The sequence below is a fragment of the Bos taurus genome, chromosome 2 (genome assembly GCF_002263795.3).
Source record: "Bos taurus isolate L1 Dominette 01449 registration number 42190680 breed Hereford chromosome 2, ARS-UCD2.0, whole genome shotgun sequence".
Lineage (NCBI taxonomy): Eukaryota > Metazoa > Chordata > Mammalia > Artiodactyla > Bovidae > Bos > Bos taurus.
Genome location: NC_037329.1, coordinates 39,672,891 through 39,686,997, shown reverse-complemented (window position 1 = coordinate 39,686,997; position 14,107 = coordinate 39,672,891). Strand labels below are relative to the sequence as shown.

At 36.4% G+C, this 14,107-nt stretch overlaps 1 protein-coding gene across 7 annotated transcripts in view; it reads left to right on the top strand.

Moving 5' to 3' along the window:
* Positions 1-14,107, top strand: part of GPD2 (glycerol-3-phosphate dehydrogenase 2) — a 236,497-nt gene that overhangs the window by 201,829 nt on the left and 20,561 nt on the right. For all 7 annotated transcript variants that reach the window (XM_059892151.1, XM_059892154.1, XM_059892145.1 and 4 more), the window contains 3 exon segments: positions 1,461-1,625; positions 2,415-2,559; positions 9,984-10,177. In XM_059892151.1, coding sequence (XP_059748134.1) covers positions 1,461-1,625; positions 2,415-2,559; positions 9,984-10,177 — 504 coding nt within the window.

Sequence of the window (14,107 nt, the reverse complement as noted above, 5' to 3'; positions counted from 1 at the left end):
TAGATGTATAATCTGTTTTCATGCTTTTAACTTTATGGATCATATTTTCCAATTTTAAATGGCCATATTAATAAAAGTCAGTTCTTCAACTTAATTTTAAATGTATCTACTATTTTAATTGCACCATTAGGGTCATGCTAGGTGAAATTGATAGAAATGCTGCCCCTCTTCTGTTTCGACTTAAAGTTCAGCTGCCGCTGCTGTTGTTTCCTTTCTTCTATTTTCATTCTATTCATCTTTGGATAAAATAACTCCTTATTTTGCATGTCGAGGTTTAATGTATGTTCTTAACTTGATAGAGACTTTAATTTTGAGGGAAGGTTCTTGGCTGATTGCATTAGTTTAGCAGTTCTAGAATAAGATGTCTGTGGGGAGGGGCGGCAGAGTCCTGTCATTGATTCTCTCTTTATAACTGTGCCCTTTTAGCAGCAGCCGATTACCTGTGGTGCTTCTGACCCGGCACAGACTGAATCACAAGGAAGAAACTTTACATAAACCATTTATACTAAATGCTTGGTATGCCGGCAACATAAATCAACAACAATTTCCATTATAAATTCATCCCTTTATCAGTATTATCTTGATAGAACTGATCCCAATGTGTGGGAATTTGAACTCTGCTTCAATACATCTAGTCCTGTGTAATTAATTATTCAGGCCACAGAGAACCTGGCCCCTGCGATGTAGAGTAATTCTTCCTGGTCAGCGTTAACTCCACTGGCAATAATAAATAGAAAAAGTCTCTAGTGATGCCAGTATTTTAAAGTGATTAATCATCTTTCCCCGCTTCGCCTCCCCCTCAGTTTTCTTTAACTAAGATTTTTCAGCAATAAATCTTTAACAATACAGGTAGGAATTGTTCTGTAATTAAATTTTGCCCTGCTTAATTTCTTACCTTTTATGTATGACAAAAAACAAAAAGTTAACATTTTAAGGAGCTCTGATCGAAATGCAAACCCAGAAAACTCCTTTATAGAATACTGAGAGATTCTCTATGGAAGATTAAGCTCTTGATTTTGAATATTAGATAGAGCACGTATTCATTAAAATTGTTAATCAACACCAGTTGGGGTGTCAAATATTCTGAAGTTTTGAATTACTTCACTTTCATGTGTACGGGTTGTCTGTATTAGGAAAAGCCTGACATATGCATATGTTCCCAAACGGAGAGAATAATTACTTATATCTTAACTTGCAGATAATTGATGTGAGCTCTGTAGGAAAGGGAGACTTTGCATCCTTTTGTAGTACACAAAGTGCAATTGCGGAAGTGGCAGGTAAATGCCTGACAGAGAATGACCATGTATTTCCAAATCATGCCCTGTAGAGCTGACTAGCCATCAAGTATATTCCACGTGACAGGGACAGATGTGACATATCTGTTGTGACACACTTCTGTACTACCAGTCTGTGGCTTGAGGTGACTCCTGTCCCTCCTCTGATGCTTTCTCCCGCTGCAGGACAACACAACGACGCACGGATGAACCTTGCCATTGCTCTCACCGCTGCCAGGTATGGGGCTGCCACGGCCAATTACATGGAGGTCATGAGTTTGCTCAAGAAGACAGACCCCCAGACAGGGAAAGAGCGTGTGAGCGGTGCACGGTGTAAGGATGTGCTGACAGGTATGCAAAGGCTCCGGCAGGGCAGATTTCTTAGCATCTTGCTTTGTCTGTACAATGACTGAATGATAATTTCTCTGTCACTTCTCTTTTATTGAAGCCAGATTTCAGAGTCCTATTACCTATATTCCTTATTGTCAACAACAACTGGTTTCACATGAAAATTTTCCTTTGTGGAACCTGGCCATTTTTTTTCCTCTTTGTGTTAAACATTAATGATGATCATGATAATAATGTCTGCAAAATTCCCACATAATGAATGCATTATGCTTTCTTTACAAAAACATGTTATTAAGAAAAGTCAATAAATGTGGCTAGCTTCAAAAAGTATCCTTTAGGTGACAGAAGCAGTGTGTTTACGTGCCATTCAAGTCAATCACTTTAACTTTGGTGAGATTTGCTTGCCTGTCCAGTTTTGTGGCCAGGTGGGCGAAGTTTCAGAATTACGTCGTTTCCTTCAAAACCACTGCTCACACTTTTGAGTTTTAAGGAGAAAGCAGCTCATTTACTCACTTTCTTCTTATTTGACACTTTAATGTCAGGCATTTTGCAAACTAGAATGAGAGCTGAAATGAAAAAGCAGCGTGTTTTTTTCCTGCAGTTTGGACTTGTTTTTGGTTAAATGTACTCACATGCAGGCCTGTTGTGTGGCTTCTCAATGACTCTGGTTGCCTGTATCACTCAAGTGATAATGTATACTCCACCATAAGTTAATAGATGAATTAATAATCTAAAGCATCAGTGAGCAGAGAAACAAATGGGGTGTGTGACTGACACTGCTTTCTTTCACAGGGGAGGAATTTGATGTGAGAGCCAAGTGTGTTATCAATGCCACGGGACCTTTCACAGACACCGTGCGCAAAATGGATGATAAGGACACCACAGCTATCTGCCAGCCGAGTGCTGGCGTCCACATCGTGATGCCTGGTTACTACAGGTACCCGTGTTCCCACTCATGCGTCATCATCAAAGAAGGGCCGCAAGAAATTGTCTACACGTATTCTTAGAGCATACCTTTCTTCATAATAGATGGTCTAGCTCACTGTTCAAAATGAGGAGAAATGACTGAAAAAAAAAGCTCTTCCAAAACACACATCACAAACCAGGCTTGAGAATTTCGTAGTTTTTATGGCAATACTCCTTTCTATGAGTTAGTGATTTGGAATCTGTTTTTGTACTTTTTTTCAGTGTACTCATCATCAGAGGCTAAGTCGTAGTATTTCTGAATTTTAATTTTCATGGAAACCCTAAAATTAATTTTGCAAAAATGTCCATAAAAGACATTTACATGAAAACACTAAAAAGTTCATTTTATAAAATACCCAGACTTGCTTATGAAGAATCTGAAAATGAGGACCAAATATTCTTATAATTTTTGAAATATATTTTGAAAAATAATTTATAATTTCTGATTTATCATTTTGGCAAAGATAATCAGAGGTAGAGAAATGGGCAGGGATAGAGATGAAATAAGAACAGCTATTAATTGAAAATCCTTTAAGTGGGGTGATGCACATGAAACTGCAATTTTTAATGTGCATTTGAATTTTTAGTATTTTTTATTTTTAATAAATTTGAAAACAAACATGTATGATCCCAAGAAACTAATAATGATTACCCCTAATGTACATTTCAAAAATATCTGGGGAAAAGTTCATGCATCCATGATGAATATGGAACATTTTTATTTCCATATGTGGCAATCTAATAGGCAAACTAGTACATAATTCTGTGAAATCATGATTTATGCTCAAGGTATTCATTAAGACATCATTTGTAGTTGAGAAATATTAAAAACCACATCAGTTTCTAACCTTAGGAGGATGGATAAGTAAATTATGGTGTATTTGCACAAGGGAATATTATATGGCCATTAAAAATTCTGAATAATTTTAGTGTCCTAGGAAAACCCTAGAGATACAGTGTTAATTTAGAGTGGAGGATAGAAGATTGTATGTGTAACATGAGCAAACATTATATAAGTATCTAGAAAAAGATGAAAAGAAGTATTTTAAATACCAATGGTGATTGCCTCTAGGTGATGTGATTATGAGTAAAAGGTTATCATTTCTAGGTAACATGGTTAGAATGGGAGTTATCACTTCTATATTCTAATAATTTTCCATAAAAGACATATTTTTAATATTTGATAAAACAGATATACAGATCCGTGACATTTCATTTAATATCTGCATTCTTCTAGAATGCCATCCCACTATGTAATGGATGCTGCTGACTTGTTAGTTAGTTTTCCACTAAGTCTTCTTGAAGAGAGTCCAAGATATTGTACCAAGCACACTTCTAATGAGAAAGATATCACACTTCTACCAAGAAGAATATTAACGAAATTTCATGTCCACCAGCTTCCAAGGTTTCTTTGTCCTTTTCTAAATGTCTACATATAATTAATAGACAGTCATCAGTGTTTTCACTTAGAACTGTAGAGACCATGGTGCTTCCAATCTCAATAATAAAAACTTATGCAGTGGTGCTTAATAGAGTCTTAAAAACTGTTAAGCAGAAGTTTAGTTCAAATGAAAAGGCGAGAAGTAAATATATGTACATGTTGCAAATGTTTCTTGTATATAGAGGTTTTCAAAAATAGTTTCAGACACAATTATATGCATTTATTTTGTGTTGGATAAAAATTTGCAAGGTCAGCTAGTTTGTAAGTCTTTGGAAGCATTTTTTTTAACATCTGTTGGAGTACAGATGTCGTACCTAAAGCGTAGACACACACGCATCACCCCAGTCCTTACACTTGCTTAGATCTTGCTTGTGCGTTGTGTTTCATGTCTTTACTATTGTCCCATGATATCAGAGGACACGTTAGTATTCGGTATTATTCCCTACGTTATTTCTGCCACTTCATAATGACACTGTTTCGGACAAGCCGTTTTATTCTGTAAACCTTAGTTTGTCTGTCGTTAAAATGTGAAGACATTCTACTCTTTGAAGTATACAGACAAAGACAGAATGAAGAGTAAGATAAGGTGATACCTGGGTAAAGAACTTCCTGGTTTGTTCATCGCTTTACCCCTTGTTAACTGTGCAACTTTGGGAAGCTGCTCATTTTCAGCTTCTGGTTGCTTATCTCATGATAGTTCCTAATTTGTGTACATTTTGACAATATTCCTTTGTTTATTTTTTCTTTATTTTCATGACTACTACATCTGCAGCTCCTGGTAGATTATCTGGTACATAATAATGACCGGTAAATTTTTGATGAGTTCTACTAACTTTTTGTGTTAACTTGCCCAAACTGAGATTGTTCCTTTTTCTAATTAAAATTTTAATCTAATACCTATAAGGGAATTTTAAATATATAGATATTAAAATATAAAACAAAATATGATTTTTATTTTTACTGCCCAGATAACTCCTGTAGACAAAAATAAACAAAAGTAATTGCTATAGAAAAATAGAAAGATATAGAATGAAAAGTGAAAGTCTCCCTCTTTTCCTCATGTCCCCAGCTTCAGTTTTCGATAATGCTTCTTTCTGATTTCTTCCATAAAATTTTATGTTTATGCTTGCACAAATGTATATCCTTTTAAACTTTTTTTCATGAAGGAACTCATGCTATATATATGTTCTCTACTATGCTTTATAATATGCTAACAACAGAGCAGATAGGTGGTTTTTAAGAAATATAAATACATATCACCTGCATGTAATACTTTCAAAACAGAAAGTCTTTCTTAATCCTAAAAATTAGGCATTAGTTTCAGACCCATGCCTGTAAGTTGTAAAAGTGTTAGTCACAGCTGGGTCTGTTTAAGATGCAGTAAGTGATCTCGTTCTACTTTGGGAGAAATTAATATCTCCGTTTTTAGCACCTCGAACCACAGCCACTAAACATCCTGTGGAGAACCTTGGAGGAGTGGCCTGGCAGCCCAGTTCCTGTTCAGTCTCTGTTTGCAGATGAGTCCCTTGGTTTGGGATTACAGTCTGGGTTAAGTGTTTGGTCCCTCTTTCAGTACTGACTTTGAGCAGCTATATCGCTGGTATCCAAGGGACGGTTTTTCTCTCCATATCAAATTGTTCTCTTGGGTGGGTGAGGTCCAGAGATCTCAGACTGAAATAGCTCTCTGGATTTCTCAGTCAGTCTTCACTCAACAGCTGTAACTCAAGGATTCTACTAGGTCCTCAGAGATGAGTAAGACCTTATGGTGCTGCCCTTATAACCAGCTGATAATAATTTAAGGCTTCACTTTGACTTTTCACTTTCATGCATTGGAGAAGGAAATGGCAACCCACTCCAGTGTTCTTGCCTGGAGAATCCCAGGGACGGGGGAGCCTGGTGGGCTGCCGTCTATGGGGTCACACAGAGTCGGACACGACTGAAGCGACTTAGCAGCAGCAGCAATAACTTAAGGCCTAGCATTTCAACTAGAAGCTGATCAGTTTGACAATACAATGACTTCAAGAGCCACTGGTTTATTGAGTGTAGGCTGCTAAACGGGGAATAAGGACTCCATATGCAGGCTACCCTGTTGGGCTATTTTCAGAGTTTCTTTATGGCATTTATTAAGCTTATTATGACCCTAACATTCCACATGTAGAATTATCTTGTGCCATCGTAGCAGCTTTCTCTCTTTCTCTAGATTATTTTAATTTTCAGAAAACTCAACACACAGAAATCATTTACTTTTGAAGGCACTCTTTACATTAAGAACTGAGAAGTTGCTGTATAACCCAGGGAGCTCAACCTGGTGCTCTATGACAACCTAGAGGGGTGGGAAGGAGGTTCAAGAAGGAGGGAACATATGTATACTTATGATTAATTCGCATTGTTGTATGGCAGAGACCAACACAACACGATAAAGCAATTATCCTCCAATTAAAAAATCTGGAATTTTCATCAGAGTTGTGGGTAGATGATCTTACAAAATGGATAAGAAAGCTGTGGTACATATACACAATGGAGTATTACTCAGCCATTAAAAAGAATACATTTGAATCAGTTCTAATGAGGTGGATGAAACTGGAGCCTATTATACAGAGTGAAGTAAGCCAGAAGGAAAAACACCAATACAGTATACTAATGCATATATATGGAATTTAGAAAGATGGTAACAATAACCCGGTGTACGAGACAGCAAAAGAGACACTGATGTATAGAACAGTCTTATGGACTCTGTGGGAGAGGGAGAGGGTGGAAAGATTTGGGAGAATGGCATTGAAACATGTAAAATATCATGTAAGAAACGAGTTGCCAATCCAGGTTCGATGCACGATACTGGATGCTTGGGGCTAGTGCACTGGGATGACCCAGAGGGATGGTATGGGGAGGGAGGAGGGAGGAGGGTTCAGGATGGGGAACACATGTATACCAGTGGCAGATTCATTTTGATATTTGGCAAAACTAATACAATTATGTAAAGTTTAAAAATAAAATAAAAATTAAAAAAAACCCAAAAAACTACAATACATCAAATGACTGAAATACATGAAAATAGTTGTCTCCTCCTTTTAGCCTACAGATGCTTTTTACTACTGGTGAGAGGTCAGTTTTTTTTTTTTTTTTCCCATAATATGTGTGCATACTGCTGGCTCCAACACTGATTGCTGAGTAGTTAGTAATAAATTGATTTCAGTTTAAATAAGGGTACTTCAGGATGGCAATGGTCTGCATGAGAAAAATTTTCATTACATCTAATCCTAGACACACACATAAATTAGCAGCAAGCTGCTTCTGCTGATGTCAAGTGACTTATGCATATTGAGAAAAGACCTATGCCTCACCGCGTTGTATGTACCATCCCTATAGTTGACAGCCATTTTCAAACTTTTGTGCGACCTTGCAGAATTAATTCTTCGTAAGAAAACAAACTTTTCCCTAAGGGTGAGTTATGAATTAGGTAATTTAGAACTGATGAGAAGTATTTCCAAGTGGATTCTTAAATTTTTATACCATTCATTAATAGCTTTGTCTTCCCTCTGTGCTTGTTAATTTTATGTTTGACACATATGTCTTCACTTAAGCAGTTGATTCTCTACAGGTTCCAGTTATGTGTGTGTTGGTAACTATCACATTCACCCTTTAAACTGCTTTTATTGCACTGAGAGGTTTTAAAAGATTCAGTAGTTGTGCTTTTCCAACAGCATTTCATGTCTCAGTTGCTGAATATTATAATTTTATGCTGAAGTTGATCAAGTTTATTGAGTTGCTTAGATACATCACATAGTATCTAGCCCATAAAATGGTCATATATATATTATACCAACATGTAATTTGTTCCTTAAATTTTAGAATGTAGAATTTATCCTTTTGTTTCAATATAGGACTATTTACCAAATTGAAAGTTGAACTCATGAGCTAATTTCTATCACAAAGTGACATGTTTAATATAAGGGCATATCAACCCAGGATCAAATTAGGTGCTTACAAACCATATTTTAACTAGTTTCTTTTAAGATCTTTAGCAAGTTTTATGGCAAGTACAAAGGAAAACTGTAGACACACAGAGACTGAAAATACTCGATATTTATAGCTTTCAGTATATTTTTTGAAAGTAAAATTACTTTAAGTAACCCTGAGTGAAGATGAGATCCTCACTGAAGGTTTAAATGATTGACACACTTTGGGGTGATTTTTGCATATGCTAAATAGAAGAATTGAAGCCTACTCTCTCCTGTGTCTCATGTAGACAACAGATAGTGATTTCTTTCTACAAAGGCTGTATGGACATGGCAGGCATTTCATGGGGCTGACGAGTCTTTGCAAAGAAGTATTATTACTCCTTGTAGTTTCAATGAAGAAGATGCATTAACTAAACTGACTATGGATTCCTTTTCATAAAAAAGTCATTTTTGGTTTGCTTTTAAATGTATTCAGACTCTCATCCTTACACATTTGAATCTTGAGTTTCTTGTTTTTTTAATTTTAAGAGAAAGACCCACTCCAGTACTTCTGCCTGGAAAATCCCATGGATGGAGGCGCCTGGTAGCCTGCGGTCCATGGGGTCGCTAAGAGTAGGACACGACTGAGCGACTTCACTTTCACTGTTCACTTTCATGCATTGGAGAAGGAAATGGCAACCCACTCCAGTGTTCTTGCCTGGAGAATCCCAGGGACAGGAAGCCTGGTGGGCTGCCGTCTATGGGGTTGCACAGAGTCGGACACGACTGAAGCGACTTAGCAGCAGCAGCAGCAGCAGCAACTATGAATAGTTGACTGTATGTCTTTTAAAATGTGTGAGCATAACAGGGATTTTTGGAATTTATTGAAACCAAATAGAATTATGTTTCCTATTTAAGAAATATTATTAATAGAAGCTGAAAATATATTTACAGAAAATACCTTTAACATTGGTTCCTTATGAGAATTCAGTCAAATTCAGCTATCTGAAGGTTTGTAGTGTTCAACTATTTGAAAATGACACTTTGAAATTCCTCCTGCCATTTTAACAATGTCTCCAAAATTTTAGAATGGTTAATGAATCCATTAAAACAATAGTTACTAATGATTCAATAACACAACTGGGCAGGTTTTATCAGTGTTTATTTTCAGTTGCATCTTCTTGCAAGTGTGTTTTACAATTTGATTTTAGAATATTAAGTAGGTATTAGAAAAATTCTTAATATTTTTGAAGATTTTGGTCTGGCAGAAGAGGCGTCCTTAAAGCTTAATTTAGTAGTATAATACACTGGCATCTTCTGCCTATTTAAAGATTTTCATTGCTAAAATATTTCTCTCCTTTTTGATCTTATCCCAGTACACTGTTATCCAGGTAATAATAGAAAACTGAGCCCTTTTCTCATGGATACATTTCTTGAGATTTCAGTAAAATTGAAATAAAGTAAAAAATCTCATATTTGGTGAAGTGGTATAAGCTTATTCAGGCAAAAGAGAGTAAAGAACTTTTTGATTATATTTTAGTTTCTAGAAAGTTAGACCCTTCACTTTTCTCACAGACTTCTCAGACCTTATACAGAAAGATGTACCAAATGTCACATGTTCCAGGAAAATACTTTCCATGGGCTTGAAAAAAGGTTGAAGAACTTAAGTGACCATCATGAAAGGAATTATAGGCATTTATCCTGCTGACATTATCTGATGTGAATGGTGCAAGGGATCTAAAGACCCAAACAATCGGAATTGAAGTCCACCTACTTAACTCACCTTGCATTGCTGGTTTTGCTGTAGAATATTATTATAAAAACATTTGCTTGATTCCTTTTGTATTACCATTTTTTTTCTTTTAGGAATTTCTAGATTAGGTTAGCGGCAAAGTAATAGTTCGTGTGTTCCTAATTTGCTTATATGAGAATTAGTGAATAAAATGTTTTAGAATGCAGATTAAGATTGAACTCTGGCTGACTTCAGAAATATGTGACCCTTTCTTTTCACCCCAGCCCAGAGAGCATGGGACTTCTTGACCCAGCGACCAGTGATGGGAGAGTTATTTTCTTCTTGCCCTGGCAAAAGATGACTATAGCTGGCACTACCGACACTCCAACTGATGTTACACACCATCCCATTCCTTCCGAAGAAGATATCAACTTCATTTTGAATGAAGTGCGTAACTACTTGAGTTGTGATGTTGAAGGTAACATGCATTCCTTTAAGTTTACTCTCCCTTTTTTATATCTTCCACACCATCCCAGCTTTCACTAGATAACTCCCATGCGCCCCCACTGACTCATCTTCACAGCTGGCTGGCTCTGACTCTTAGGTACTGACCACTTCTTCTAGAAGCCTTATGAAGGCCGAGGCATAACACAATAGGAAGAAGTTGCCTTTTTCCCCCTCCACTTTCTATATCCACGTGAAATGCATACCATCCTCTTCTGGTCATTTCTAATAGCAAGATTGGAGTGCCAGTCCGGCAGGGCTCTAAACACCCATGCTTTTCTAGGAGAGTATGAAATGTTTGCATCACTAATTTCTAGAGCTTGAGAAGGTATGATTGACAAATCTAGGATACCCATAGGAAAGAATTAGTTAGAGAAATGAGAGGATAGAGGAATGTATTCTAAGAAATTTAGTGAGCTGTTACTATGTAGAAACTGGAATATTAACTATGGTTTTAGCTAATAAGCATGCTGTTTTAATTGAAAAAGATAAAGTTCACTTCTTTCCAGTGCTAACTTGATTGAACATGCCTTCTTTTAACTTGGATATCATAGTATTTTCTCCAGTGGATATATATGGTATAATGCATTTTTTTAAATTCACAGTAGTTTCAAAAGTTTTCCAACATTATTTCCTATCTCACTTAATAACCTCACCATCCATCTAGTCACCCAGGCTGGAATGGCATGCTTATCTTTGTTGATCCTTCTCTTTCTACATCCAGTCCAGTTCCCATCTCTGCGTACTCCGAAGTATCATGTAAATCCCCTCTCGCTTCCATTGCCCTGGTTCAAGCCTGGGTCATATTTCACTTAAACAGTTGCACTGACCCCCTAACTAGCTTTCGTGCATCAGGTCTGTGTCCTCACCTGGTCTGGTCCTTCCATCAGAACTCTATAAAACACAATTCTATCATCACATCCCTGCACAAAAATATCCCTTTGATGTCTCATCATTAACTTTAGCAAAGTTATTTAACTATCTCATACGGAATCTAAGGCTTTTCATGACTTGTCTTGGCAGGTTTGCATTCAGCTATTCCACCTCTGTGCATTCAATCATTTAATTATATTGCATGACTTATTATTTCCAAATCAGGTCATGCACTTTTAAATCTTCATGCCTTGTTTATGTAGGTCGAAGTCTTGCTCTTGGATAGTCTTTCCCCCAAGTTTTCATTTTGGCAAAATATTATTTATACTTCAGAAGCCGCCTATCTTTTGTAGTCCCTTAGATCACTGAGCTGGTATATCACAGCAGTGTATAACAGGTAATAATGTAAGATATATTCTCACTTGGAGCTCCTTAAGGGTAAGTATTCTTTATTCAGTTTCAAAGCTTGTTATATATATCTGGTATGCTACTTATAATTATTTTAAATCAAAACGAATTAGGTGCTTTCAAGGTTTTTGATGCTAGTAGCAATATGAAAATCTTTTTATATGAAGGTACAAAATTTAAGATTTTTGAAAAATAGTCATCATCTGTTTATATCAGGAATCTCCTGTAATGTTGGCTTCAATGGAGGCCATGCAAGGACACAGTTTTTGTCTTAATGTGACTCACTAGAATCTATGAATCCTTTTTCCCTAAGGAATTCTTTTCATTATGTGATCACACATTTACAATCAAACAAAACAAACTGCTTTACAAAGTGGTTTAGCGGATTCTCCTAGTTTGATTGATTGATCCATATTATATAGTTTTAGTTTCTTCTAATTTCAAATAATGGTTGTAATTTCATTTTGAGTAGAGTTTCTTTGGATATCTGTAATAATAGTATAAATATATTAAGTACATGTAATTGAAATCTATGTGGCCAAACTTATACTCTTTCACACACACACATACTCACACACAGTTATTTAAGAAACAGTTATGCCCAGTTTAATATCCATTGCAATTTCAGCTTGATACTTTTTCCCCTCATTTTGTGAGATAGAAGGAGCTTTATCTGGGTATGACTGTACTTTAATGAACTGATTATTGTTACTGAATCCTGCTTCATTTCACATTTACCTGGATATATTTTTTAAAAGTGGGTTTATATTGGATTCCAAGAGCAGGAAGTTTAGATTGCTAGAGCAAGAAACAAAATTAATTCAAGAGCAGAGAGCTATAGTTGACAGGTTCCAAATTCTTAAAGTTCAGATGCACGAATGAGAAATCTAACTGCTTATATGTGCCCAGAGACTGGATGTGCTGGAAACAGGTATAGGTTCCAAGAAGCTGCTGTGCCCATATCATGGGTAGGGATTTCCACTAGTGAAATGAGCCTTGGGCTAGAACAGACACCAAGCCTATACCGCTCACTTTTATTCTGCTTATTAATACATAGAGGACTTGGTAATACCAGCTAGGACCTCCTTGGTCTGTAGAGAGCTTTTCAGTTAACATACCTTTTGGTAATCAGGTTAATTGGTGAAACTAATGAGGAATTTTTGTCAACTTTGATTTTTTTTAAAAAATCGATTGAAATTAATATGTGGATACTGTAAATTGTAACATGCGGACACTGCAAATTGCCTTTCCACTGGTGGTCTCAGGAATCTTGAGATTAAGAATTCTCTAGGTAGCAAACATCCAGGATAAAAGCAGAAGTGACAGCTCTTGCTTGTACTTCATTTATTTCCCCATGCTCACCATCTATCACACCTTTCCTCCTTATCAGCTTATCCTTTTAAAAGCAATTCAGCCACAATGATTCTTCATGGTTTCTTTTCATTCTTATTTATTGAACTGAAGTCCTCAGAGTATATGAGGAAGTACCCTCAGTCTTGGTAGAGTCCTAGTTAGCTAAAGTATGTCTATTTCCAAAGTAAAGGCATTCTCATTTGTATTTTTTCCAAGGAATTTTGGTGAAACCTGATATTCTCTTCTATACTGTGAAATATAGTGAAATAAATGTGAAAGTGAAACTCAGCTTCAGGCCCCATTCAGTCTTTTTGACTACATGCTGTTGCTGCACATATTTTAATCTTATTTTTCCTCAGTAGGTAATGAGTGCTTTATTTTTAAAAACTCTACTATCATGGATTGCTTTTTATGCAAGACCCTCTGCTAAGTCTATTGCTTATATTATCTGATTCCTCATAACAACCTTATTAGTTTTATTTTGTAATTTCCATTTTATAGGTGAAGAAACTGAGGCCCAGTGACTTTCTTTCCCATAGGTCATTCATGTTGGAGCCTGGTATTGTGTATGTCAGTCTTGCCCTAATATTTATGCTTCTAAATATTGTGCATATTCCAGTTGCTAGTCCTGGGTTTGTTGCATGATGTGATATCATATCCACTAGGGCGTGGATTACTTCTCTCAGTTCATTTCATGGAAGCTGGTAGACACCTTCAGAATGATGGTGACGTTTGCTCTCAAGTGACTGGCCTTATTTGGATGTGACTGTTAAAGTAGAGGTTTCATTTCTCATAACCAGTCACTTGGGCCAAGCAGTCTTCTCTACAGATTTAAAAAATTAGAAACTTTGTATAGATCCCAGAGCCATGTTTTTGAAATGGTTAGTATTCACCAGGATTGAAATAATCATTTAAAAACGATTTATTAGATGGATAAGTAAAATTCTGACAACAGTTTCTGAGCCTCCCCAAATGGCTATATCCTTAAGAAAAAAAAAAAGTGTCAAATCTTAACACTCCATGCTGTTCACAGCAGCTGCCACACTTCTGCAAAATGCGTCAGAACAATTCTGAAAAGCATTTTGTCTGTTGGGAAGGAGACCATGTCTTCTTTAACAATTTAGAAAGCTCACCATTCACAGGCTGAATTTTCTAGATTACTTGTTTGTTCTTTTCTGAAATGGGTAATTGATAGTTGTGTGGTGTGTATTGGATTAGGAGGAAAAATGATCTTTTGAAAAATGTATCATTAAGTCTGCTGTGTAGAGGT